Raw genomic sequence first — 27,563 nt, 5'->3', positions numbered from 1 at the left:
AGCCCGCCGACTGCGGGACTCCCTGCCCGCCTCGGCCCCCCCGCCCGGGCCTTCCCTTCGCCGCGGGCCGCCAGGCGACATGCGGCGGCGGCAGAGCGTTGCCGGGTAACGGCGGCCGCCCGGCAGCATGGCCGCCCCCTCCCCGGCTGCGCCTCCGCTCGCCCCGGGGGCCCCGGGCGCAGGAGGGTCGGAAGGGGCAGAGGAGGTGCTCGGAAGCGCGGCGGGAAGGAGGCGGCGGCCTCCCCTCTCCGCCCTCTCCGCCTTCAGCTGCATCCCGGCCAGACGGGAAGGGCCTCCGGAGCTCAGCTATTTCCACCGGGAGGCCAAGGTGAGGGAGGGAGGGGAGCGAGCCGGGGAGAGCCGGGGAGCCTCGCAGGGCCCGGCGGGTCTGGAGGGACAAGCCTTCCCCGTGGGTTTCTGCTCAGCGTAATGACATTGTGCTCAGTCCCTGTCCAAGGGCTCAGCCCTCATCGTGAGGGACCTGGGCTGGCAGGTGTCTAAAAAAATCCCGTTAATATTTCAAAGGCCAGCGGAACTGCAGCACGTTAGTCGCTAGCTAAGCTATCTAATCCCTAAAGAGCAGGATTTATCTTCAGAGGCCTTTGCAAAGTGTAATGGGTGTTTGCTACTTGTGGATGGAAAATGAGGGTAATGTCTTTCACTGCAAGAGAAGGCAGACTCATGGTTTGCCAAGGATTAAGGACCAACAGGCCACGTGGTGTCACCGAAATGCGAGATGTCTTTAGGGGGAACACTAGGAAAGGCAGCATCTGTCACTAGGGTTGGATGCAGTACCTGTGGTTTTTCTGGTAACGCATGCTCTTGGGGACCCTTTAATAAGAAACTGCTCCATTTTCAGTCAAGGGAAAGGGTTTTCAATGTGCATCGCACAAATTTTCCCTATGCTTTAATGAAGAAAATCGAGAGAGCTACTCCAAACAATATTGATATATGCCTTGATAACGGAATGCTTCTGAAGGTGTTACACTGACACTTAACATGTAGCAACTCAAGCAGACTAGCACTCTGCTGCGTTATATCACCCTTTTTCCTCATTCTCTCTGTCCTCATATTTAAAATCAGAAATAAAAACAATCTTACACCTTCAGCCTTAGCTGGGCTCTGCTTCCTGGGTAGCAAACCTTTCTCTCTCTGGAAAGAGTAATATGAGACATTGAACTTAACGGCTTTTCCCCCCCACCAAAAAAACATTTAAAAGTTCTGAAATGTCTATTATATCAATGTAATATTATATTTGTTTATAACAATAAATACACCCCATGAATCCCCTCCCCACCCAAGTGACAGGCTGCTGAACGTGCAGAGCACCGGGCAGCGACAACTGGCGACCTGTGAGAGTTTGCAGGTCGTGTGGCCCCGGGATGTGGGCAGCGTGCAGACCACAGCACAGCGCTGGCCATTAAAGGAACAGCAAAAGCGATTTCCAGCATTGACTGGGTGGCCCTGCTGAAAGACAGGTAGATTTGTAATTGCAGACTCTTTCATGTTGATTTCAGCGGCACCTTGGGAAGGTGCTCTGAGCCAAAGGTGAGTGGGCACAGTTAGTGCCACGCTTAATAAAACATGGTAGGGAGAGCACGAGAGTAAGGCTAGGGCAGGTCAGAGGGCTGGCGTGGTGCACTTGGGGCTAGTGGAGCTCACAGTCTATCCAATCTGCACGGAATTAGCAACCATATGGTAGAGCTTTTGCTTACAATATAAAGTCTGCTCTCACACTCCCAATGACCTGGTTTGTGGAAAATGCTGCTCCAGTGGCATGGAAACAAAAAGTGGTAACAGCTGTTTAATAGGTTTCTTCACAGCACAGACCTTGGCCATAGGGGAGGAAGCAGATTCAACCCATTCTTCTGCACAATTAAGGAATTGGATAATTTGAAATTTTTTATTTATACAGGAAAAGGAATTTCATTCCTTTTTGCACCTTAAATACCTAAAACCAACTGTGTGTCAGAGATCGAAGTGGAGAGGAATAGAGGAAGATGTGCTCTGCCTATGGCCAGAAGCCAGAAATCCCTGCCTTTTAATCCCTTGGCTGACAGTTGCTGCCTCAATTGCTTTACATAAGTTACTGTAGCCAGTTTGTGTGGTGTTTCCTCTTCTGTGACATGGAGAAAGATATTACATATTTTATGTGTGTCTAGAATATTAATGAATGTTTGCAAAGTGCTTAGCTTTAGTAGCAGTATACAGAGGATGCCCACCCTGAGTGCAAATTTATTGTCTGCTCTGTGTGATTCATTTGCTCTGATGGGTTTAAGAAACAGCTCCCCACCACCACCACCTAGGCCAACCAAGTCAGCATTGTTAACAACAAAGAGAAGCAACAGCAAAAAGTTGTCAGTATATTGAGCACCGAAGTGTTGCCTCTACACATCTGGCAGAAGACCTTAAACAGATCATCTGGGACAGGGCTAGTTTTTAACATAACAGGCTGGCTACCTATCTGCGAGTTCCAGAAAGAATGAATTATCTGCTCTGACACAGGGAACAAATAATGGACAAATAATGACACGTGAATAAAAACAAAGGAGCAAATAACATTCTCGGTGTTGAGTACAAACAAGATGCCCACTAAAATTCTGAATGAAACTGGTAGCGTGGGGAGGAAAGGAGAAGCAAGGAAGCACAGAAATAATAATAATAATGGAGGTGACAAATCAGATGCAGGATGCTCTTGAACGTGCCTGGAATTCTGTGAGGCTTGATAGTTTCTGAGAAATGAAGGGATGAATAGGTTAAATATCAAACCACCTCTCCTCTTGGCAGAACCAAGTAATGGAGACACCCTTCCAAAAGAAGCCTGTGATTACAGCGGTGCCTCACTAGCGCTCGTACCAATGGTTTCCTTTTAATGGAACCACTATAGCCTTCTTGACCTGCCCTGACTTGACTGGTTTTGGAGGATAGCATTGTAAATTGTAAGACTCAAAATACAAGAGTTTTTCAAAGGCTAAATTGGGCACACTGTAAAATTAGAGGTAAAAAAAAGCCCAACAAAATGCACAATTTTTCAAATTTGTAGTCAGCTGTGCACAAAACCAGTGATCGATTGACATGTTTACCAGAATATAGACCTTTTAATGAAGTTCATTAACAACTGACAGCATACTTCAACAGAGGATTTTGCTTTTCTTTCCTTGAAAACTTTTTTGGTTTTGAAATTCCTTTGATTCCATTGATAAGAACTTCTTGATTGGATTTCACAAATGCATTTGTTAGCAGATCAGATCTTTAATGTTGCTTATTTGGATGCAACTATGTCAACAGGTATCATACATACAGTACTATTCTGGCTTGGGGTGTGCTGTATTTTCATATGTGACAGATACATGCATGCTACTGGATCACAGGATTACCACTGTTGCATGTTTCTTCTCAATTCCACTTTAGTCAGAAATTAAGTGGTGATTCCACTGCAGGATACCTTTGTCTTTTTCATTCCAAATGAATTCTGAAACGGCCTGCTTTCCTTTTACATTACAGTGCCAGATCATTTGACAAATTTACGAACTTAAGAAGGAGAATATAAAGTTCAGAAAAGTAAAACAAACAAACAAACAAAGCAGTTAAATTTCCAGAAGTTACAACAGATTACAGGGAAAAATTGAGGTAAATTGCCACAAGGGAAATTTCAGAGCTGAACAGACTTTAAAAAGATACCACACGTCATTAGGTGTTTTTATTGCAGACTATTCCAAAGGAGCGACCCAAACTTGCTAATGGTAGCTCAGTAATACTACAGTTGCCATCATCTAATGCTATATGTGCACTGTTATTAATTATTAAATATGAAGTATTGAGTTATTAAGTATTGATTTGACTACATATATTCTGTAACCTGTAAAGTTAAGCAATACTGCGAATTAGCCATTTTTTCCCCTTTTCTCAAGACAGGAGATATTTCCACTTATGATTCCATTTTTAAAAGACCAGAGGGTTACAACAAAAATCTTCACCGATGTGACAGACAACATGCAAAGAGTCGTGGTCTTAACATTAATGAAGAGGTAACCCTTTGATAATTTCATAATTATCTTTGTTAAAGGTATTTTGTACTTTTTGACATGGCTGGAGACTATAGCCATTGCTTTACCCTTTATAATGCAGCCTATATGGTATCAAAGGAATCGAAAGGAGAACAGCATTGTCCTCAGCCTGGAGGTTTAGGAAAAAGCATTAGCCAGTGCAGACAACTGAGTTAGCTCCTGCTCTTTGACATCCTGTAGATTCCCAGGTGACAAGCCATATGCAAGTTAAAGCATGGGGAAAGAGACACACAGCAAGGCAAACCCTCTTACAGAGCTTCAGGGTCACTGAGAGTGACTTCTGAACCTTCTGTGCCCCTCGAGAGTTGCAGTTTACGTGGTCCTGCAACTATGTCCGTGATGCTTGAAAACTCTTCTCCCAGAGAGGACTGGATTCAGGGGTGCTGACTCAACCATTGCCCTCTGACATCCACCCTCCCTACACCAGCATTTGCTGAGAGAGCCCAAGTCTCTGAAGCTGGTGAGTTTGTTACACTAATTTACACCGGATTGCCCTGGAGGAAGGAAATTCATATGGAGCTAGCGCAAAGGAGCGGTCAATCACAAGACCATGGACATGCCTGGAAAAAGCTGGGCAAAGCACTCGAGGCCAGCAGAATCTGGCAGCCTGATAGCTAAGGAAGTATACAGCCATGTTTCTGAATATCTGCCTTGAAAACAGAAATACTATAATATATATACATATATATAAATATGTGTTTTTCCATGCAGCATCTGAATAATACACATACATACACAAGTGTGTGTATATATTTATATTTATATACACATACACACACAGAGGCAGATGCTGTCAAAAAAAAAAATGATGTGCAACCTCTGTGTGTTAATGGCCTCAAAACCCTGATGGGTTCATGGGATGTAAAGAGGTGGGTACGCTAAGAATGGCTGCCCATATTGGTGATTATATATGACAGAGATGGAAGAAGGAAGAGAGAGACAAAAGTTACAATTACTGTAACTGCTGTGTAATAAAACTGTTGAGCTTTTGGGACAAAGGCCACTGCTTGTGATTCCTCTCACTAGCAGCTATATATGCCAGACATTTCAGTGCATAGCCATAATGCCCTTCAACTCTGACAGTGCACGGGGTATTAGGTGCTCCCAAAGGAATCTCAGGAGTCCCCATTACTATCACCTGCTCATGCCTAGTAACTCAACTGCAAATCTGTGTGAGGCCAAAAACCATGTAAATGACTACTCCAACTAAAAATGAGCCTTTTTATTTAAACAAAATGAAGACAACTCCCCTCCTCCAATACCAAGCCCAACCTCCAGCTGGGAAATTTGTGTAGAAACCGTTTATCAGTGCAGAGTTAAGGTTTCTTACTGAGCTCTTGTGTCCTTTCAGTATCAGCAAAACTCGCTTTCCTACCAGTTTGCTTCCTAAAGCAAATGCATATGGGCCAGAATTCATACCAGCTCTGCTGGGCAGTGCACGTAAGGGACTCTGCCTGAACAGGTGTCCCTTAATCCAGCCCTTTAATTAGCATGAAGTCACATCAAACCCACAGCTGTGAAATGTTACATGATCCTCCTGCACGTGATGACACCCAACGCTGGACTTACCCATAACTAAGTGCAGGTCACATACTCAACTCCTGTGCTTTAATTACCTCAGTGACCCTCACAGACTTTATATAATAACAACTATATTATAAAACATAATAAATAAAAAGGCTGCAATCAACATCTTTCTAGTACAACACTGAAAGGAGACAGGCTGAACCCACAACAGTACACTCCTTTCCTTGAAGTGGAAAAAAAAACCCCACTGCAAGTAAGCCCTTCATTTCCTGCAGAGAGCCTGGGTACACCCAGGGAATCCAACAGTACAGTCACAGAAACTCAGTTTAGCTACACGTAGCGCAGTGACTGCAGTGGAGTGTTTGCACAAGGCTGCCGTTGCTGATTTCAAGCGTTAACAGTGCTAGAATTACACGCTGCAAAGGCATGTAGCGGGACGCTTCCCAGCCAACTGTTGGAAAATCTGAAATCTGCTGAATGTCAAACCCACAAAGATGAAATGCCACTGTGCACAGTCAGTGCTATGCTACTAAGGATGCTGAAAACTGAATCTTATTTACTTAAAGGGAACACAAACTATCAGAATTACATACTGCTGCCCGTCGTTAGCACTGCAAACCCTGTATTGCTAGCAAAGTCTTTCTTGATGGTACAAAGATTCTGTCATTTCTCCTTTTACAACATTTATCCACAACTAGGAGCGGGGAGGAAATGGTCTTATTTTTTGCCTGCCACTCTTCTTGACTTGATTTTTCTGGCGGGGTTATAGGTTGGTGTACTGAATAGCTTTTAATGAGGTGGAGCAAGGTAGGCAGGAACGGTAGGGGGAGAGTTGGGGAATGAATGGTTGTTTTGGAGTGGGCTTTTCTGGTTGGGTTTTTTTTTTGAAAAAAGGGTTTGCAGCATCTTCCCAAGAATCTCAGATCTACTTTTATCCATGAGCCTGGCAATGTCTCACATCTGACTGCCCTGCTATGAGACCCTTTGGATCTGTGCTCCCACCTGCATCCTCGCAGGAAATGCAGAGGCTCATGTGCTTCACAGGTTCTGTCATAAGTGCTGACATGGCTCAGACTTGCATCTGTTGTAGCAAAGAAGTCATTTGTTTGCACCTGAACTGGTGTGGCATCCGCATTTTGATTCTCCTTGTAGATATTATTTATATTGTAAGACTAGGTAAACACATTGGGGACCAAGGCTTACTGCGTTAGCCAGTGCGCAAACATACAAGCAGCCTGATAAATCTGAGACCTTTGGCTAGGGAAAGAAAAACAAACAAATCCTGTCTTTCCCTTCTGACTCCAGAGCTCCCCATTACTGTAGCACAGGAAGGAACTGCAGATTGCAGATAGTGATTGCACAGTCACTTAAAGCGCAGTTTACTAAGCGCAAGCTTAAAATATCTTTTTTTGGTCAGGTTGTTTTTCACCAAGTCCACTTCCCATCATTGCAGAGCAGTTATTTCTATAATCTTACAGCTACAAGCATTTTTAGTAAAACCTTTCATTGTGCAAAAATACAGTAGTATATGCTTTATGTCCTTCAGGGAAAGCTTGCATGGACTAGTGGTTGCTCAGGGTTTTTCTTTAGGCTTTGATTTTTTTCATGCAGTGGTTTCACTGAATTGTGCAAGCAGGGTAGGTGTTCCTGTAACAGGGGATACAAATGAAATCTCTCCTATTTTTCAAATGAATCATGCAAGTCAGTGCACAAGAAAAATCAGAATGAAAAGAAAATCTGTGCCACTTACTAGTAGCATAGCATGTAGTTTGCCAGTAATGACATGGTAATCGCTGCTCTGTGTGTGTGTGTGAGTGTGTAAAAAATTATCAGTCCACAGTAACTCATGGCACAGCTCCATATCTTATCATCTTGTCATCTAGTGATAAATTCATGGTTTATTAATATACATAAAAAACTAGGTCAGGGATGGAACAGCAAGAGTGCAGATCACTGCTATATAAATATACATCCATATAGCAGATGCTGTACAGTTCTGTCTGTTATTTTGCCCCTGGCCACAGCACATTTAGTGGTAGATAACTGCCAAGTATTCGCTCTCTGATTTTCTTATAATGAGAATTTTATATTTTCACAGGAAATGGCAAGACCTGTCGCTGTTTTGTCATCTTCAGAGTATGGGAGACGCATAAATAAGCCCATAGAGCAGCCGATCAGAGATCATGCAAGGATTAATCACGTGCAGGCAGAATTCTACAGGAAAAATGGCATCACTTGCTTATTGGAAAAACCTTCTCCAAGCCTCGATCCATGCTAAATCTCTTGTACCTGTCCTTATCAGCAACATTTATGTGGAAAAAACCCCACCTCACATCAAAAAGGAATATGGTGCTTTTGCCTTTTCCTCTACATTTTAGTTAATGAGAATGATTTGGATTAAAAATAGGATGAAATAGCAGCTGTACTTTTTTTCATGCTACTTCAAATGTATGTCTTCTCCTTATAGTCTCATAAAAATCTCATGAAGAGCATCAACAAGAGCTGAACATTTTAGGTAGCAAGACTGGAAATGAGACCTGTTGGGTCAACAGCTGTCTCTGCTATTTTAGGCAGTGATGTTAGCTATTCTACATTAGCTATTCACAGACTTAACATTTAAGCGAGCTTGCTCCTCCAGGTATGAGTGGTCACTGACTTCTTAATCCTTACAGTGTTGCTACAAAATTGCTAGGTGTTATTTTATCTGCACAACAGCTGAAATGGGGATTCAACCCAGATTTTCCAAAATGGACAGGCTTACCCATAAATGGGCAAGTACAGAAATGATCTGACTCAGAGAAGTGCTCGGCAGTTTCAGTAGACTTCAAGTGGAAGTCAAGTTAAAGGGAACTTCTGAGTACTTAGCATTTAAATAGACAAAATCTGGGCTTAGCTGATTTCAAACATCCATTTCACTGACTTTCACTATACGAAAGGTGTCTGAAGGATTCATCTGTTCAAGAGTGTCACAAGAAAAATCATCTTTGGTTCTGTATCCAATGCGGAAAAAAAAAGAAAACAAAAAGTAATCCTAGGAGAACAAGCACTCAGTAGTTTGGTAGAAAGGCTGGAAAAGACAAAGGATTTGAGCAGTAGTCATTTAAAAAGCATCTTTAGAGTAAATGTGTAAACCCGCTTACATTTAGTGCCTTGTATTCTCACTGAATCCAGTACTAAAGTTATAAGGTGATTTCAGGAGAAGGAATATCTCCTGCAGAGTATGCATCAGTTTGGTTCTCAAGAGCCATTGATCCTGCTGTCGTTTAAAGCTGAGGCAGTATTGTTCAGAAAGGAACAACAGCCGGACTGGTCATACCAGAACAAGGACTGGAAGTCCACAGCTTTGACTGACACTGGAGTTCTCTCAGGTACTTACACATAGGAAACCTGTATCATTTGTGAACACAGTGAGTCTCCTAGTAAAAAATAATAAAAACAAAGAACTTCTTAATCTAGGGCCTGGATAAGTAGTAAATTAGGCAATCAATAGCATTTGTTTGGCACAACATGAGAAGCAGAGCACACAGAGCAGCCCATTCCTAGAGGTGTTTATTACTTTCATTATTCATGACCTGCAAGTTCCTCTATATTCAGTGAGCTAGGGACAAGAGGGCAGTAACTGCTACATTCCTTTTCAACAATAAACACTTCGTTAAAAACATCCAGCAGCATTAAATGAGAGGAATCACAGTGAGAACAAAGTGAGAAGGTAATGTTTTCTAACAATACCAGAGTGCCTATTCAAAAATCAGTATCAAATGTATACCAGTGAAGAATGAGATGGAAAATGGCCATATTCTAGACAGGTTATTTTTAGTTTGGGACAGTCAGTACAAATTACTCCTTTTAAGTAGTCTTACTATATTTACAAACCATCTGTGTTTGAAAAAAAACCAAACAAACAACAACAAAAAAAAAAAAACCCTACAGGAAATCAAATCTGTTTGACAACACCACCACCTTCTGGCCTATGTGAGAAATAAGCATCACCGGCTCACTTCCACCATGGAGAAAGGCATGAGTCATCCACACCAGTATGAGGTTTCCTCTCTCATTTCTTTGCTTCTGTCACCCCCTTCTCTTTCAGTCCCTTCGCATCCCTGCTCACTTTCGAAGGCTTTTCGCAGGTTGTTCTTCCTACTACTTGTTTCTCATTCAGTTCTGAGTTAGTTGACCTCTCCCTTCAGTGCTCAGTTAGTGTCAAAAGAATACCCTGGCGATTTCTTCTGTATTAGGGAAAGATTCCTTATAAATATCTGCAAAGACATGTCAGTCATTCTCCTTCAATTTCTCTTTTGCTAGAATGACAACTGTTAGGTTACCAATGTGCTGTAAGCTTCCGATTACACTGTTGGAAAGTGTCTCATTACCTCTTGGTGCTCCCTTGCCTATCAGTGCCGACATACTACTGTGAGTAAGGGTTTTATGCATGCAACAAATTAACATGAACAGAATGTAAATCATATTTTGGATCTGGATTTTGCATGCAAAAATCTCCAGGGATTGTTGGGACAATTGACAGACACTGGCAACTCACAAAGTATTAACAGTAGTCTTGGAAGGAAAAAATGGCCACGTTCTGTATCTACTGGTGGAATATATAGAATTTCAAGGATGTAAAAGTTTCACCTTTTTTGTATCAAATCATAGTAGTTAAAATCAAACCAGGTGATGCTGGGAATTCTGCTTTGCTACTCATAAATAATAATTCCACACAGGACAGGATGCAGAAGCTAACCTGAAAATGTGTTTTACATGGCAGTTCAAGTACACGTTACCTGATCGGAACTAAGGCTGTGTTATTTTCCCTTCATCCAACTGTGAAGCAACACGTTGATGCAAGTTAGGGCATGCTTGTTCCAGCTGAAGTGGTTACTGGTTCCACTTCTCAGTTCCACCCTTCTGCCAGAATTTACACTTATACATAAAAAAGGACTACATAGGACATAGTTCTTCTGAGCCTCAGAGCATAATGAGTTGCAGTTTAGGCTCAAATGGCAGGCTGTAAACTGAAGGAACTTTGGAGTGCATACATGACCCCATTTAGCCAGTTTAGCTAAAACTGCCACCAAAGACAAAACTACACATAGTACATACCCAGAACCTAGGGTGGCCCCCAGAGACAGCTGTGCAAGTCCACTACCCTGTGGCAGCTGTTCTTTTACGAAGTAAAGCAAATCTTTTTAATAAAAACGCTCTCATTTTCTGTAAGGCATTGCTATTTAGCGAACAGCACTCCTCTACATCTCTTAAGTATGAGCAATAAGCCAATACTGCTTGTGCAACTACTGCAAATTTTAGTTTTATGAAACACTTGGGAAATCACACAAACAGCTATGAGTAAATTGCACAATTTCTTTTTACACTGTCAAGAAAAGCCCTGATTGGTAGGTAGCATGGCACATTCTGTACATTCAGCACCAGCCAGTATCCTTGAATAGTCACATCTGTCCATTTGAAGTTGTGAGTTAGAACCAGTGAAAATACAAAGGAAATGCAGCACGGACTGTCTGGCACTTACATCTGTTAGCTTATAATAAATACTTACACAAAACTTAAGAAAATATGTTGCTCTTTATTACTCTTTACACGTGAATTGTTCCAAATATTGGAAGGTCTCACATTCAGAAGCTCAAATTATCTTAGGTGGAGTTATTTAGAAAACAGAATTGTTCTTCCATGCACAATATTTACACTTTATAGTACAGGAGGTCAACCTGTGATTTTGTATTATTCTCCAGTGTCAGCAGCTGAGTCCGTATGTATGAGGAAAGATTTTTTTGTGTAGATATTCTGCCATTTTTCTGCAATTCTGTAGACTCTCTGTCTCAAAAAATGGAATCTGGAAACAAAACAAAAATGATTGCTGGAAATACCTTTTAATAAACAACTGGGTAAGACTGATGTTCATTAAGCAGATGTAAAATTACACATCAAAGATTTGTCTGTTTTAAAATTAAACATTTAATCCTAACCTTATTATTGATCTGTGAATCACCTGAATAGAGATTACTGTAAAACTAAGAGTGATATCCATTACAGTTTAAATTAAGTTAAATATAATGGGGTTAAGCTTATGTGATCAGTGTTTATAAATGGAAAAGAAAATCTCAAAAATCTAAAAGTAACTGTTTTGATCCAAAGTATGTTTAAAGATAAAAATACTCCTATTTATTCAACAGGCAAAGTAAAGGATATACTCTGTTGTGAAAATATTATTTACAATACAAAGCAGTTCCTTTTTTTTTTAACTCCTCTTTTTAAACTCCAAATTCAGACCTTTTGTAAAAAGTATTTAATTAAAAATCCCAATTCTACTGAACTCTTAGACAACATTTTCCTTTAAGTCAAGATTTGAACCTTAATCACTGCAGAGAAGTACTTTTTCAAGCAGCCGCTATTTGGCAGAAAACACAAGCAGATTACACTAATCGAACCCAGGAAGAAAAAGGAATTTCTGTAACACCCTCAAGAGGCAAAAGCTAGACAGAGAGTACATAATATAGAAAGGACAAGACTACATCTGCCTTGGGAAATAATTGCAACTACAGTTCTAAGCATTATAAAACAATCATTTTCACTTGTTTTGTTAGCCAGAGCAAAAGCAAACCACTGTCTTTGGACTTTACCTGCACAACTTCATAACCAAGTAACTGAAGATGTCTCTGTTTAATAGCTTCTTCTCCCAACAGATTGTGGCTATTAACGCAAAATCTATTTTGACCATCAATGCAGAGGGCAATTCTAAAATAAAGCACAAGTGTAGTGTAGTATCAAAAAAAAAAAATCAAGTTATTTTAATCACCACAACTACTGTAGTTCCTAAGAAGCATGAGACAATACCTCCCCTCTTACTCCCTAATACCTCCTGGTGTCAGATGTTGTAGGATGGGAGTAACCTAGTTCAGGACAATTTAAATCACTCAATTTAAGGGTGGGAGGGGGAAAGCCTGAAGCTTAGTGAAACTGATCTGAAAAGCTTGTTCATGTGCTCTGCAAAAATTACAATACAAGTTAATAAGAGTTTGATATTTTTAATGCTACTATTGGTAAGCTGGTTTTTATTCTTCTAGAAGGAAAAACATACAAAATACTTGTCTCAGCTTGAAAACATTTCAGCAGCTAGATTTATTCAACTTACTAGTGTAACTGTTAAACCTGTTAGAGTTTAAGTTAAAGTTAAGTTTAAACTAAATCTGTTTAAGTTAAACCTGTATGTATGGTTGGCAGCATCATGGATTATAACTACATTTTTTCTCCTTGGTGATAAAAATCACATCAACTTAAACCAAAATTTGTATATCCACTGTAAAAAAGTTGCTTAAATTTTCAGTATGTTAAGTATATTGTGACCTTATTTACACATGAAAGCTGTAATTTAAAAAAAATCAAAGCCCATTCTTAAACATTTAAGCATGGGATTTTTGAAAGAACCTGTATTAGTCTGTGAGTCTTCTGAAGGTTAAGCTGGAAAAAACATAACCTTTTCAAAGACTTTTGCTTTATCCACAGAAGTGCAGTTGCAAATACCACACAGGCAGGTTGCTTAACTTTGTATCCAAGGTTTCTCAAAATAATCCTTGTTTAACATACTTTTTTAACACCTATCAATTTTTCAATAAAAACAGCATCTGTAGCAAATATCCTCATTACACAGGATTCCTTACAGAAGTAAATTTGTGAACTCAAACTGGCTTAAACTGTGTTAAATCTATGCGGACACGCTCAATTAGAATTAATTTGGGTTTAATTTGAAAATTAATTACAGAAGATCAAAATACATTACTATAAGCCAAATCAGGATCACTTTGATCCTGACTGTCACTGGGTAAAGAGACTAATTGTCTGACACTGTATAGTCAGGAGGCAAAATAATGAGGAAAAAGTGCAGATCATTATTTTTGCCAACTTTGTCCTTTTGCCAGCAGTTTCAGCGTAAAACCTGAGCTTTGTTGAGGTCAATGGCAAAACTCTAATTAGCTTAAATTTTGCTGGGGTTTCACCCCAGATGCTCTTTGTCAATATTAACATTTTACCAGTGGGTTCTTTTATTCTCTTACCGTCTGTGTACCTCTTCACATTGGGCAGCAGGCAATACAAAACCTTCTTCATCTAATTTAATCTCAATATCTAGTATAGATGAAAAGACAAGTGACATTAAAACTCATTTCATATAACAAACTTTACTGTAATTCTCATCCTCTCACAGTTCATTGTTTTATAAAATAACTACAATACTATCGCAATACTTTTCTCTGAATCACAGAGGCTTGCAGAAGACGTGTATAGGCTATTTAACACAAATGAGTGATAATTAGTAACACTTCATCCTTTCATAATGCTAACAGCAAAGTAGTATTCCAAGTCCACTAAAAACCATAATGTATTTAAATGGCACTTTGCTAGGCTGGCTAGGGCCTCTGGAATTTTGAGGGCTTTGGGGAGAGACTCTCTCTTCTCTCTCTCCCCCCTGCTATGCCTTTTATTTTTCTCACTAATTCCCTAATTTTATAGATGATGTCAATCTGCAAATAGAGCTTGGGACCTACGCCCTGCCAACTTCAACCCCATGTGGAAGCTAAAATGCAGAGTAATTCTGAAGAGCAATTCATCTCTCTCTCTTGATTTTTTTTTTCATCCCTACCATGTCCAAGAGACCCTTCCCTCAACACCTTCTTTATCCTCCACCCCTCCTGTGCACACATCTCTCCTCATCATTACCTTCTCTCAGTTTCCTTTCCTGGTGCATGAAACACTCTATCAGTCCACAAACCCACACTGACTATATGTAGTCAACAGTTCTTGCTAAGGGGAAAGGAGCCCAGCTGAGCAGGGCAGAGAGCTGACAACCTTCCAGCTCTCCCTTTCTCTACTCGCCACCAAAGCAGAGAGATCAGGCAAGTGGCATTGCCTCATTTTGCTTTACGTTATACAAATTATTTACCGGATAAGTAAAAGGGGAGCTGATAGGAAAAATACAGAATACAAGAGTTAGCAGCTATTTTCAGTGCACACTGGCTGTGTAAATTCCAATTACTACTGCAGTTCTTTTCTCTCCCTGTTCTTCTTTCTCACTTTGAAAATGCATTTACTGAAAGTTCCCATAATGTTTCCTCATTTCAGACCTTCTACAGAGTTTTGTATTCCAGTTTACGCTTTCCATATTTGCACAATTTAGAATGCACACAAAGGGAGTAAAATAAGTCATTTTTATTTCTGGAAAATAACTGAGCCTAAAGTTTTAGCATAAGCATACATTTTATTATTTATTATATTTATTTATTATACATATTTATACATATATATACATATATATATGTATACATGTATATACATGTATATACATATATACAAATACATATTTATTATAAAGACAGCATAAGTACACATTTTATTATTAATCTAAAGAATGTTACTTACCAACTGTATAGAAATATGGTGTTGATACCTCTGATGCAAAATACATTCTTTTTTTCAGTAAATAAAGTAATCCAGTCTTCACTCTTTTGAGGAGGTGAACATCAAGGGAACCATGAGGCGCGAGAAAGGCCTTTACTTGATACTTTGGAAGGAGTTTGGGACCCTACATAATGACAGACAACCAAATCCAAGAAAAGAAGAAGGGAGATAACATTTTTACTACCTCATATTTATGTAGCAAAATGTATTCTGTGCATTTCAAAACCATGTCTACTGAGAGACTTACAGTCTGAGGTACGATCTGCTAGAAACTTAAAAAAAAACCAACAAACCAAAACAAAAAACCAACCACCAGAATATCCTCAGCAAGCTTCTGTGCTATCACGCTGAATGTATCGCTCATGAGAAATGCACAACTGTTTCAATTCCTCTGCAGTCAGGCCAACATCAAAGTGCCTGATCTCTTTTGTTCTCCAAGACTTCACAAGTCAAACATAAAAAAGGAATAGTTGTTGGAAAAGAACTCAGAAATACTCAGAAAGCACTTTAACTTAGAACTAGTCAGTTCTGTCAAACATACAAATATATCAAGTCAATCAAACAGGTAGAAATGCTTCATATTTTCATCAAGGAAAAAAAAAAGCTGGTTTGTCCAATTCCAATGTTTTTATGGGAAAGACAGTCTTCAACTAATTATCAACAGGGCCCTAATGACCTTATTGCCTCTTGCTAACATAATTTCTGGTTTCATATGTATCATACCTCATAAAATGGGCACTCCAGGGTGACAGTCAGAAAAAGCTGGGTTAGCTGGGAGCTAACAATCCTGTCCAAACCAGGTGGCTGAGCTGAAACAAAAATTTTCAAGCTTTCAGGTGTACCTTCAACAAAGTATCTTTACACAAACCATCACGCAGAAGTCAGGAAAAGCTATTCAGTTTAACGTGCAGAGAAGCTACTTGATCATTATCATCCTTGATCATTGTGTGAATGAACAGAAAGATCAGTTGTGAAATGACTTAGAAAAATGAGGAAATGATTTACAGAAATACCATCAACCTAAAAAAAAAAAATGCAACTAGCAAGATCTTAGTTAAGACTGCCACACTCTTTCACAAAAAAAATGAGGATCTGAGAGATGCAGAACGTTCTACGGGGAGGAATAAATTTGAGTTGCGGTCTCGGAGAAATATCCCATTTCCTTCTTCCTACAACCCCCTCTCCCCAAGTTATAGTCCCAGGATCTCATTGTTTCATTCAGATTTTTTTTTTTTTTTCTCTGAAAGTAGTGGATAATACTGAATAATTTCTGGAGATTTGTCTACAAGTGCATACTTGAAGAATCTTTCATGTTATGTGCAAAGTATTATTACAGAACGGTAAAATCCTGGTGTAGTATAAGATGCTAATCATGCAGGTCATCTTCTTGAACTTTGACCTGTTCTGAACTTTGACCACTCTAGTGGAATACCTTTATATTGATTTAAAAGAACGTATTCAAAGTAACTGGTACTATAAGGTTTCTCATTTTCAAAGTACCAGCTTGAAAACTTTAAAAGACATTCTGGTTTTTAGGATATGAGGAATGTCTGCTTCCTAAAAATCAACCTCTTAAGGTATTGTATGTTGAACAGCTAAAAATTGAGTGACCAAAATTTCTAATCACGTTGAAAACTTGACCTTCTCTATAGCTTTATTAACAGAGCAATCTTAGCTGAGATCTAGAGAAGTCACTCATCTTTCTGGCATAGCTTACATATCCCTATAATGCCGCTAAATATGCTTTACTATCTAACACAGAATTACTTAAAATCTATAGCTTAGAACTGTGTTGTTCATAATAGGTTTGTGTCCAAAAGTGTTGGATTATGTAACAGGTACAGCCAAGGACAGGCTATCACATGGGGGATGTTCTACAAACTTACTAGACAGGGAAAAAAAACCCAAACCCCAAACAATTAGGTGAAGGCAGCCCTTGGAGGCAAGACAGTCTTGGAAGCAGTGGGTGAGCAGACTCTGAGATCTCCTAAGCAAGATGGGATAAACCATGGGGTAGATTTTTAAATTTTGTAACGTTTTCCTCAGTATGGTAAATCATAGGGCCAAGGATGGGACTGTAGTGCTCGCTCAGAGGTGGAAAGGAAAGGAGCTCGGGGCACAGAAGACAGATGGGCACAGGAAACCTCCACCAGAGGAGTGTAGTCAGCAGAGAGGATGCCAATGGGAAGCATCATCACATAACCACATCAGATTCTAGATTAAAAGTAATTTAAAAACCAGGACAAAGCACCAATCTTTATGCCTTGTTAAAACATACGTGAGCCTTAGAATTCAATTTACATTTTTACCTAGATAATTAAAAAAACCATACCAGCCCATCCTTAACTGCTCACATTTATGATGCTGTTAAATTTTACTGGTTCAGATCTCACTTCTATTTTAATTAAGCCAACAATTATGCACTGCAAATTAATTTTTTCAGCTTTATCCATTTACCCTTTTCAGCTTTCACAAGCTGATCATAATACAATATGAAAGAGAAATACAACCAAGTTGGAAGCAAGAACAGAATACAATAATCCTTATCCTGAAAGAACAGAAGAGTAGAGATGACAGCAGAAGTCCATACCCAGTTCTACCTTATCCCCACCTGAAAAGCTGGACGCAATGCAGCCTGACGGAAGGTAAGGAATAAAGTGCTAGAATCACTTACGTGCAATGGACCTTATTTGAATCATAAGTGTCGTGGCTTAGCCCCAGCTGGCAACTAAAACCCACCACACAGCCACTCGCTCACTCCACCCCCAGTGGGATGGGGAAGAGAATCGGAAGGGTAAAAGTGAGAAAAACTTGTGGGTTGAGATAAAGACAGATTAATAGGGAAAGCAAAAGCTACACAAACAAGCAAAGCAAAGCAAGGAATTCATTCACTACTTCCCATGGGCAGGCAGGTGTTCAGCCATCCCCAGGAAAGCAGGGCTCCATCAGGCATAACGGTTACTTGGGAAGACAAACGCCATCACTCCAAACGTCCCCCCCTTCCTTCTTCTTCCCCCAGCTGTATATGCTGAGCCTGACATCATATGGTGTGGAATATCCCTTTGGTCAGCTGGGGTCAGCTGTCCCAGCCGTGTCCCCTCCCAACTTCTTGTGCACCCCCAGCCTACTCACTGGTGGGGTGGGGTGAGAAACAGAAGAGGCTTTGACTCTGTGTAAGCACTGCTCAGCAGTAACGAAAACATCCCTGTGTTATCAACACTATTTTCATCACATACCCAAAACATAGCCCCATACTGGCTACCATAAAGAAAATTAACTCTATCCCAGCCAAAACCAGCACAATAAAGCAAAGTAGTATTTGAAAAACACTTTTTGTACTGCCTGAGATTTACAAATTCTGTGTATATAACTGTAACACGTTCTTATCAATAATAGTAATTTAAATTATTTTTGTCCCAATGCTACACTTCATCCCACTTCTCCCTAGAATTTGTACTAATCTTGACCAAAGTTTATAAAGATTTTTAGACTAGTTTTTTAAATATAACAATGAATTATTTCTGTAGTAACAGGTGAGCTCGCTGGTAACACAATTGTAAGTAAGCTGTGGAACAGTTATTGTAACTTTTCTTGCATATTATAACTTGGTCCCAATTTTAAAGGCTATGAACAGGTTTTCTGACAACTGTGATCGAGTACCTCGCCCTTAGAGCCTCAGAAAGCGAGTGGTTTGGATGCTTAGGAAGGTAACTAGAAATAAGGATTATGCAAAGTCACAGAGGACTTAACCTTAAAAAGACAGGCAGCGAAATCTTAAATCTAACCCGCAGCGCACAAGCAGATGGTAATTATTTTAGCTTCACAATCAGTACTACTAGTATTTCTATTGGTTTTTGAAATACGTCCTCCCCTGGGCTAGCCCCTGAGTAAGATACCTAAGAGCCAGTCCCAATCCTGAGGAGTACGAGATCCAAGTAAGCAAAGCAAACAATTGTGGGGGAAGAAAAAGATACAGAAAAGTGAAGTGACTCCCCAAAGCCACAAAGCAAATGGGGGGCTACACCCAGAATAAAAGTCAAGTCTCAGGACTCACTATGCAATGTTCCACCTTTATGCCACATCCCTCATGTGCCAGTCATTACAATCCAACAATTTAGAGAAAAATGAACCCAGAATCACTAAACTATATTTTACATTACTCGTGCATCATTCCAAGTATCATTGTCATTAAAAAATCTACCACTTTGGTCTCAATCTTGTTAGTTCTGTAATAACCAGTCTCGCTAGCCTTCCTAGTGTTACCAGTCTCATAGTAACATAATCCCACTTCAGTGTGAGTATTCACATCAGTCACTGCATAGGCAAAGAAGTTTAAACAGCCAGCGTTAAAAGTAACACATTTCCTGCACAGAATAACTTAGCATCTAAAACCTGTATGAGTCAAAGGACAAACATGAGGGAAAGCAGAGGGTCAGTATTTTTTAGAAAAGCAAAGGGAAATAAAATTTTGAAAGGATTTAAAATCTCTGTTTAAGATTGTACAGGGCAATTTTCAAACTCCTCTAAATAATATAAACTGAAAGAACTGCAATTGTGACAAGGAAGCAACAATCTTTGGCCTCCTGATCACTATTCTCCAGTCACCTTAATCAGGTCATTGTTGATTTGACAGATGTAATTGATAACAAATGGGTTCCTGACAAGAGACACACCACGTAATAGAAAGACATGCGGAATGTAGCAAGAGAAACACTGCTCCTTACCTTGAAGCTGCTGCAGAAAATAGGGACTGAATATTTTTGGCAGAAAATTTACTGGATAACGTTGAATAAGGACACATGAGTGCAGCAGGGTCAGCAAGGTGCGAGGCTGAAAGTGACTAAAGCGAGTATGCAGTATGGTTTCAAGCTTCCTAAACAAGGAAGAAGCACTTGGAGGGAGATAGTTAAGAGTCCCAAATGGTATAATATACTCAGCAATCTGGTCGGTGGTAAATCTCTCAGCATCGGAAATGAAACTTTCTGCCACCGCATCAAAGATGGGCTTAGAAAGGATCATCTTTCGGCAGCAATACTGCATGACTTTGCTGACTGTTTGAGGATGCATGGTAAAGATGGACTTGGGAACATGTGTTTCCAGTGCCTCTGTAAAAATTTGTTCACGATGTCCAAAGTACAGGAAGGCTTCCAGTACATTTACCAGTTCATCACCTGTGAAATATGGAATATGCTTCACAGAATGCTTACACAGTGCTGTCACTAAGGGAACTGCCTGCGTCTGATGAAGAACAACCAGTGAATTCAGTATTATGCTTGTGAACTTTGGGCTTAGCTGGGAAACTATGGTTAAAGTGACTCTGTTCATTCTGTTTAGCAAGTCCTGGTACTGTTCTCCTTCCCTGACAGTCACCTGCAGCATCTTATAAACCATCACCATTTCCCTAGGACTCCAGTTCTCAATGTCTTTTTCTTGCATGTGGTTCATAATTTGTTCCAGTGTCGCACAACTTGGGCGTTCCAACTCAAGCAAACTCTCTCCAAGAGCACACAGATTTTTAACAGTCAACTGTCCTTTACCAAGCCGTTCCTCACCCTCTGAAAGCAAGCTCGCCATCAGTGTACTCTGGGGATCTATACGTAGTTTTATCAAGGCTTGCAATGCATTCAGTAGCCCAGTGTTTGACAGTTTTGAGGATTCAAATTCAAACTGGAAGCATAATGCCCTGAAAACTTCATTCTCTAACACTCCTTCAGGGTTTTTCAGACCATTGTCATCCACCTCAACTTCAGAAATCCTCTGCAGGGCTCGTGATGCCATAGTATCAGACATGACTTCCAGAGAGCTAAGAAAGTCAAAAATCTCTTTCGCTGTACAAAGGCTGTTCAACTTCTTGAAAAATAGTTGTTCATCCATCCACCTGTTAACAGATTTAGGACTGCTCCCAGTATCTCCACAAAGATGCACAGTTTCATTAACAGAAAGAGACTGTATCCGCAGTTGTACATGGTTTTTTCTACAAAACATATACTGAGATTTATCTTTGAAACATGGCATCCTCATGGCTACAGAGCTACAGTTTTGGGGCTTTCGCTGCCCACTGATAAAGCTCAACCTTTTGCTTAGGGTCATCAAAATGGACCTGCTCGCCGGTGTGCCAGATGAATAAAACTGGAAACTTTTTCGGCTAATCAAAGCCATATTGGATCAAGTAGGTTCTCAAAAGATACCTAGAGGAAGAAAAATACATACATAGTTTGGAAAACAGCGTTAAGTGTCAGCAAAAAAAAACTTTTAGCAGCTGGCCACGACTGGGCTGACCCCTCTCCCACGACCACCAGCACAGGGCAACGCAAAGAGAAGATGAAACTGCCGGGAGCGGCGAGACCTGCGTGACAGGTTGCAAGGCATCTCTGCCCCGTGTCCCCGTCAGGGCACTACAAGGGGGACGATTCCCCAAGCAGGAACTGCACGCCGGCGCTTCTCTTTACCCTCCCGGGCCGGGGGCGCCGGGCAGCGGATAGGCGCACCGCCGTTACCCGCGGCTGGAGCGGCCTACGGGGCGCTCGAAGCCGCGAAGCCGGGGGGCGACGGGGGAATCTGACATGCGCCAGGCGGCACCGGCGGGGCCTCTCCGCCCCCACCGCCTCACAGGCCCAACGCTTCCCTCCACCGAGAGCGGCGAGGGACGGGCTGGGCCCGAGCCTCCCACGGGCCGAGGTGCCTGCCTCCCACCCCAGCGCCCACAGCTGCCTGCCGCGGGCCAGGGCGCCGCGCCGCGCCGCGCCGCGCCGCTCCCCTCCCTCCCTCCCTCCCTCCCTCCTCTTCCTCCCTCCGCCGCTGGGGGCACCCGGCGGTTCCAGGGAGCGAGCGACGGGAGCACAGGGACCCTCACCTCCGCCGCCATGACGGGCAGCGCAGGGGCTGCCGGGAGCTTCCGGCGCTCTCCCGGCGCGTATCTCGGGGAGCCGGCAGCCGCCGGCCTCTCCCGCGGGGCCCGGCTCACCCCACCCCACCCCACCCCGGCCCGGCCGCCTCCTCGCTGCCGCCGGAGGTGTGGCGTGGCGCGGCGCGACGGTGCCCGGGCGAGTGCGGAGCGCAGGCTGGCGCGGGTGCTTTGCCTGGTGAGGCGGATTTGTCCCCGTGTACGTACTGATCAAAACGCGTCCTTCAGCGAAAGTAATCCTGTTCCCCGCAGGCTGGCGGCGGGTGCGCGCTCCGCGGGACAGCTGGGGGCCGGGCGGGAGGCGAGGTGCGGCGCGGCCCGGCGGCGCCGGCTCTCTGCGAGGCTGCAGCGGCGTTCAAGCCTCCGGTGTGGAGCTGGCTTTAGCTCCCAGTGATTTTAATCACTGTGCTTCTTCAGCGACAGCTCTCCCCCTTCCCTGAGGGGCGTCGGTTGGTCCAACCACATTTTTCTGAACGGAAGGTCAGCCCTGGGCCGTGGAGGGTTTCCCACGCGGGTTTCATTGATGTTTTTATGGGTTTTATATTTGTCTTGGTCAAATGATTCTGAGCAAGTCACTAACTCTTGACAAAACGACATAGGGATGGCTTCATGGCTCTGAAGGCACGGTCCCACAACCCGGTTTAAAGCCACGCAGAAGTCTGTAAAGCTACTGCAGAAGTTTCTTGCGTTTTTATCCTGACCACGGCCATCCTGTTTGACATTTTTGACAGGTGCATGAAGTAGGTAGTCTGGCCTTGCAGTACAGCTATGTAATTGCTGGGGCCAGCACATCTGGTTCAGCCAAACTGCGTGGCTGGCATTCAGAGACGGCTTGTTTGCTCCTACAGTGTGTTGGCCTATTGGGCTGATGGACTCCCTGTTAATCTTTTGTGGACTGCTCGTTTTCTGACTGTTCTGAGTACTGGATCAGACGAGTTGTAATTTGGAATTTTATCCTTAGTTTCATGTTAAGCCCTGGTTTGAGCCAGCAAACCCTGGGTTGTTTTCCCAGCTTAAACATTGTTTTGTTTTTTGATGTACAACTACCAACACATCAACATGTTAAAGGCTGCTGGTGTGGTAATACTATTATAGTTAGAGGGATTCTCTAGAAAGTTCGATAGTCAAGAATTACCTTTTTTTCCCCTCTTTATTTCAGTTGAACTCATATCACATAAGTGGAAGTGGTATATCATCTTTGAAGAGTGTAGAGTGCAGCAAAGCAAGAGCAATGTGGGCAGTATGTTCATCTGAGTGCAAGTGTGTTCCTGGTTTATGATTGTGTTCATCTGCAGGTAGGCATGACTAATTTTCCTTTCTTTTAGCAGGCATCACTTGATCAGTTTGTGCATTAAGCTCTTTTGGTTGATGGCAGAGAAAAGATGTTCTCACAGGGAGAAACTCCTCAACTTGTGTAATTTAGATCAAATCAGGATCAAAGGAGCTTATTGATCTATTTAATGATATAATTAACTGCCTGACAGTTAATTTAACTACTGTTTAATGAGTTAATTGAACTATATATTCAAGATCAATAGTAACAATGCAACAGATACTAGGCACTTACAAAATGTTAATAAATGCCTACAAATATTTAAACAGCCTTCTATATCTAATTCCAAGGAATTGTCTAATTGTGGCCTCCCCTCTTCGAACAAGCACATACTCGCACTGTTACATACACACTCAGTTCCCTCTCTCGGGAGGTATGCATCTCAAGCATGATCCCCTCTTCTGGCCATGTGCGTTCTCTTGTTTACACGCGCCTTCTGTGGAAGATCTGGTTGCTCTAACTTTTGTATCTCTGAGCAATCTACTAGTCCACACACCAGTGAGAAAGCTCCCTGCAAGTTCACATACATGCACCCAAGACGTGGGTAGCTGCTTTTTGCACCCTTTATTGTTGCTGTACTAGCTGGAGTGGAACCAGCTCATAGTGTCTTATGAGGAGGCTGCTCTGCCTGAGCTAAGCAGGGGTCACAGTGCTGTTAGGGCAACATCTGGCCATGTCAAAACACATCGTGACTGCTGTTCTTTCTGTTGCTCTCTCCTCTCCCCCTACTATTGCAAATTTTCATGCTTTTCTTATACGTCTTCCCAAGTCGACTCTTTTGTTTGAAGTCTGTTGGTAATCCCCTGGCTACAATGTTGGCAGCTTACCCCTCAGCTTTTTGTGTATAGAAGGCTTCTGTGCTATGAAGTGGTCCCAGCGGAAAACTGGTTGTCTTTCTCCCCTTCTGATTTATGAGAAAGAATGTAGTGATGAAACACCACTTCATCTTTATTGTTTTTCTCCATTTATAGTCAGGCATTGCCACCTGCTGACAAGAGAACAATTAGGGTGAAAACATAGCACATGACTAGGATGAATCTGTATTACTACAGGGATCTGAGGGTATTTAAACTGTATTTAAACTATTTCATATGAATCATCATAATTTGTGTGTCATCAAATTTCTTCATATTTCTTTTGGAAAAGGAGGGTAAAAAAATCATTTTGTGGATTGTTTTGGCATATGCGTCTTCTTCTGTGCACATGCACATGAAGCCAGTTATTTAAATGAATTTATTTAAAGTGACTGTTAAGGTAATTATTAACATTTTTAGGTAATATAATGTAATATACATTACACTGAGGATGTTGCAATATTACTGCAACATCAAGGCAGTACAGCACATATGATCAATACAACGAGTCCTTCGCAACCTGGCATACAAAGCTTGGTTGTAAGAAATGGCTTTTCTTCATAGTAGATGCCTCATTTCCAAGTTAAACACCAATACTGCTATCCTTTAAAGTATCTCTTTTTTAATCTAATAAGCAAAGCAAAATCTTGCTGTTCTGCATGCAATAAATTCACTTTTTTTTTTCTTCTTTTTAACCCTGCAGTGTCTTTAAAAAAAAAAAAAAGTGCTCTGTTTTGGGAAATGTGCTGTGATTTAAAAAGGAGGTTTTTGCTCCTCTATGCAACACAAAAGGGGCAGGCAAAAGCCATAGCTGAGGAAATATGGCAGCAAGCAGGTGCCCATGGACTTGAAGCTGATATGCACTGTATAAGTGAAATGGACAAGGTGAGATACTCCATGCTGTTTTGAAAAACAGGTATTTAAGAGCTGCATTTTTCTTCATGTGCTTGAGTGGTGGCTGTTAATAATTGTGAAGGTTGAGCACATGCACCCACCTAAAATGTACCATCTAGTTTTAAATTTTTGTTTCTTATGAATCAGTAATTTGGACCAATACTAACAGACGCTTAATAGCCTTCTGCCAAAGGTACATCTTTCTTGTGATTTTTCTTATTAGAACAGTAAATGAATATATCTTTCATCTCTCTTCTAACAACAGTGCAGGGACTTCTTGAAAACTTTGTATATGCAGTAGCAAATTAATTCTGTATTTACTGGTCAGCTCTCCTGTTAGAAATGATGCATTTTTTTCTGTTGTTTTTGTGTTGCATTGAGGTCCTATGTTCTGTTAACTGTGGGCTCCAGCATGACCCTGAGCTTTTGTGGAGTCTTCTTGAGTTACTTAGCATATGCACTCACTCCACTTCGCACTGGAATACACTCAAGTTGTATTCTAGAAAGAAATAAAAAGCTTGGCTGGAGCAAGGAAGTGGCTTTTTATTATTTGCTGTTATCCAAGGGTAAGGATCTGAAAACTGTTAGTGTCTGTCTGTAACTAAAAGCAATATGGACTGTAATTTCCTTCATAAAGTACTTTCAACTGTATGTCCTCAAACAAAAACATTTAAAAAACAAACAAACAAAACTTGATAGCCTGGTATTTCATATGAGATGAACAGAAAATAACACCACGCATGCACTTGAAAATGTGAGAAGTTTATAAAAATAATTTAGTTCCCTTTTAGCAAGTTGCTTTCTTCCAGATACACTACATGTTGGATATCTGGACATCTGCTTTTGAATGAATGTTCACTGAGTATGTAGCTCGTGTAGTAAGTGTTACAAAGAGACTTTTATGCAGCCAGCAGGGAATGTGAAGATTGTCCTTATATTCCTTCCATTTCATTTCTTCTGCATTTGACAGGTTTGGGTTTCAGGAAGGCAGTAGGCAGGACATTTCTAGCCCTGTTATTGGCCTGCCACTTGATAAATCTATTTTGTCAAATTTGGCAAGACAACTCAGAGCTGTGAGTTATTGGTGAGGTAGAAAGATGTACTGAATTGAGAATCTGAGAATTGGGCACTGAGGAAAAAAGTAATTTCTGCAGCTTTGTAGATTTCATCACTTAAGCTTTTCCTTAACCTTTACTGTGAATAAAGAGAACTTCTAGAAGCTTAAGTGTAATTGGAGAGAGAGAGGCAGGGTGGCATAATGTACTGGAGCAAGAACTTGCTTGAATTTGGTGGGGCCTCTTCTGAAGTCCTTTGGGCATGTTAGATCTGAAAGCTTATTCCACAACTTGCACAGTTCAGAGAGGTGTGTGTGTATGCTTTAGGCGAGGAAGTGAGAGGTTTCTGTTTTGTCCATATTTGTCAGTTAGAAGGCCCGTCTTTATGTGGCTACTGGGTATTTTCCAGACCTTGTCATCACTTAAAGGGATTGCTGTGAAGGTCTATGGATGGAATAGGTGGCTACAGAGTCAATAGTCATAATGTGGTCCTGTTGCCATACAAAAATGAATGGTCAAGTACTGCTCAAGTCTCGGAAACACTAGCTGTTTCCAAGTAGTGTCTCTCATCTACACTCTCATAGGTGAGAAAAGGTTTGGTTGGTTACTTTGGTTGTCTACTGTGATTGCTTTTTATGCTTGATGAAAGACTGAAATGAAGTGGAAGTGAGGTAGGAGCAGTCAAATCGGAGGCTAATGATCATCTTGGGTCACAGTGCATATAGTCAGCCTTGGATGAGTTACCTGAATAAGCATGTTTGCCGTGATAATACGTATTGTTCTGGATAAGATGTATCTGGGTGTCTGATCCCATCCTCTTCCTTCAGCAGTCATTCACAGCTTGAGCAGGCTGCTCACTGCTGTTGTGTGGCATTGCTGTCCTCACTTGAGGATTACTTTTGAAGGAAAGAGAAAGAATGGTAACACTGAGGATATACAAAGAAGTGGAAGGTAGAGTAAAACACTATGTAGTTGTGTAAGGTTTTTGTTGGTCTAGTGATATATCAGACCTCCCATTAATTGGCACAAATTAATGCAGGACCTCTGTCACCAAACATTTGGCTTCCAAAAGGTCTTTAAGCTTGCAGAGGAGAATGTGCAGTGGAGCAAGCAAGAATTTAGTGAACTATAGTGAACTAATCATACCTCTGTTCTAATACACCACTTTTTACTTTCTGAGCTTGTCTCTTTTTTTTTTTTTTTTTTTTTTAATGGAACACAATTTAGTGTAAATCTTTATGTGATACCAGTAGACCCTTGCTTTTTTTAGTTGAAGAATTTGCTTTTGTAAATGCAGTAGTCACCTCTGACGATGCACTGCAGAATCTGTTGTATTTGTACTTATCAAATCAGCTGTGGAAGTTTTGAAAATCTGGGTTACTGCAACAGGACCCTTAAGGCCTTTTTTTTGCACAACTTATAGTTCAGTTTTGGAAGTTTTGGGAATTTGTGGGAACTTGGAGTTTGCCT

General features: G+C 41.3%; 3 protein-coding genes across 7 annotated transcripts in view; 2 read left to right on the top strand and 1 right to left on the bottom strand.

Moving 5' to 3' along the window:
- The first annotated feature begins 89 nt into the window (after positions 1–89).
- Positions 90–9,505, top strand: CFAP90 (cilia and flagella associated protein 90). Its single transcript, XM_075494053.1, has 3 exons — positions 90–328; positions 3,912–4,028; positions 7,693–9,505. The coding sequence occupies exons 1-3, from the start codon at positions 128–130 to the stop codon at positions 7,870–7,872; spliced, it is 498 nt and encodes a 165-aa protein (XP_075350168.1). The 5' UTR covers positions 90–127; the 3' UTR covers positions 7,873–9,505.
- Positions 9,506–11,130: 1,625 nt separating this feature from the next.
- On the bottom strand, positions 11,131–21,935 carry FASTKD3 (FAST kinase domains 3). 3 transcript variants are annotated; one of them, XM_075494050.1, is made up of 7 exons: positions 21,907–21,935; positions 19,778–21,241; positions 15,777–15,862; positions 15,015–15,177; positions 13,655–13,724; positions 12,224–12,338; positions 11,131–11,436 (listed from the first exon to the last, which is right to left on the bottom strand). In XM_075494050.1, the coding sequence occupies exons 2-7, from the start codon at positions 21,210–21,212 to the stop codon at positions 11,338–11,340; spliced, it is 1,968 nt and encodes a 655-aa protein (XP_075350165.1). In that variant the 5' UTR covers positions 21,213–21,241; positions 21,907–21,935; the 3' UTR covers positions 11,131–11,337. The 3 variants fall into 3 exon arrangements, with proteins under 3 accessions (XP_075350165.1, XP_075350166.1, XP_075350167.1); XM_075494051.1 differs by lacking the exon at positions 21,907–21,935 and adding an exon at positions 21,736–21,804; XM_075494052.1 differs by lacking the exon at positions 21,907–21,935 and adding an exon at positions 21,400–21,539.
- A 203-nt stretch (positions 21,936–22,138) lies between these two features.
- The window catches only part of MTRR (5-methyltetrahydrofolate-homocysteine methyltransferase reductase), a 33,090-nt gene continuing 27,665 nt past the window's right edge, over positions 22,139–27,563 (top strand). Inside the window, exons 1-3 of one of the 3 annotated variants that reach the window (XM_075494047.1) lie at positions 22,139–22,156; positions 23,117–23,252; positions 24,848–25,029. In XM_075494047.1, coding sequence (XP_075350162.1) covers positions 24,886–25,029 — 144 coding nt within the window. In that variant the 5' untranslated portion in view covers positions 22,139–22,156; positions 23,117–23,252; positions 24,848–24,885. Of the gene's footprint in view, positions 22,264–22,304; positions 22,438–23,116; positions 23,253–24,847; positions 25,030–27,563 lie in introns of those variants that run through there. The other 2 variants (XM_075494048.1, XM_075494049.1) reach the window with 2 other exon arrangements.

The sequence above is a fragment of the Mycteria americana genome, chromosome 2, assembly GCF_035582795.1.
Source record: "Mycteria americana isolate JAX WOST 10 ecotype Jacksonville Zoo and Gardens chromosome 2, USCA_MyAme_1.0, whole genome shotgun sequence".
NCBI classification, from domain to species: domain Eukaryota; kingdom Metazoa; phylum Chordata; class Aves; order Ciconiiformes; family Ciconiidae; genus Mycteria; species Mycteria americana.
Note: the sequence above shows the minus strand (reverse complement) of the source record. Positions and strands in the feature narration are given on the sequence as shown.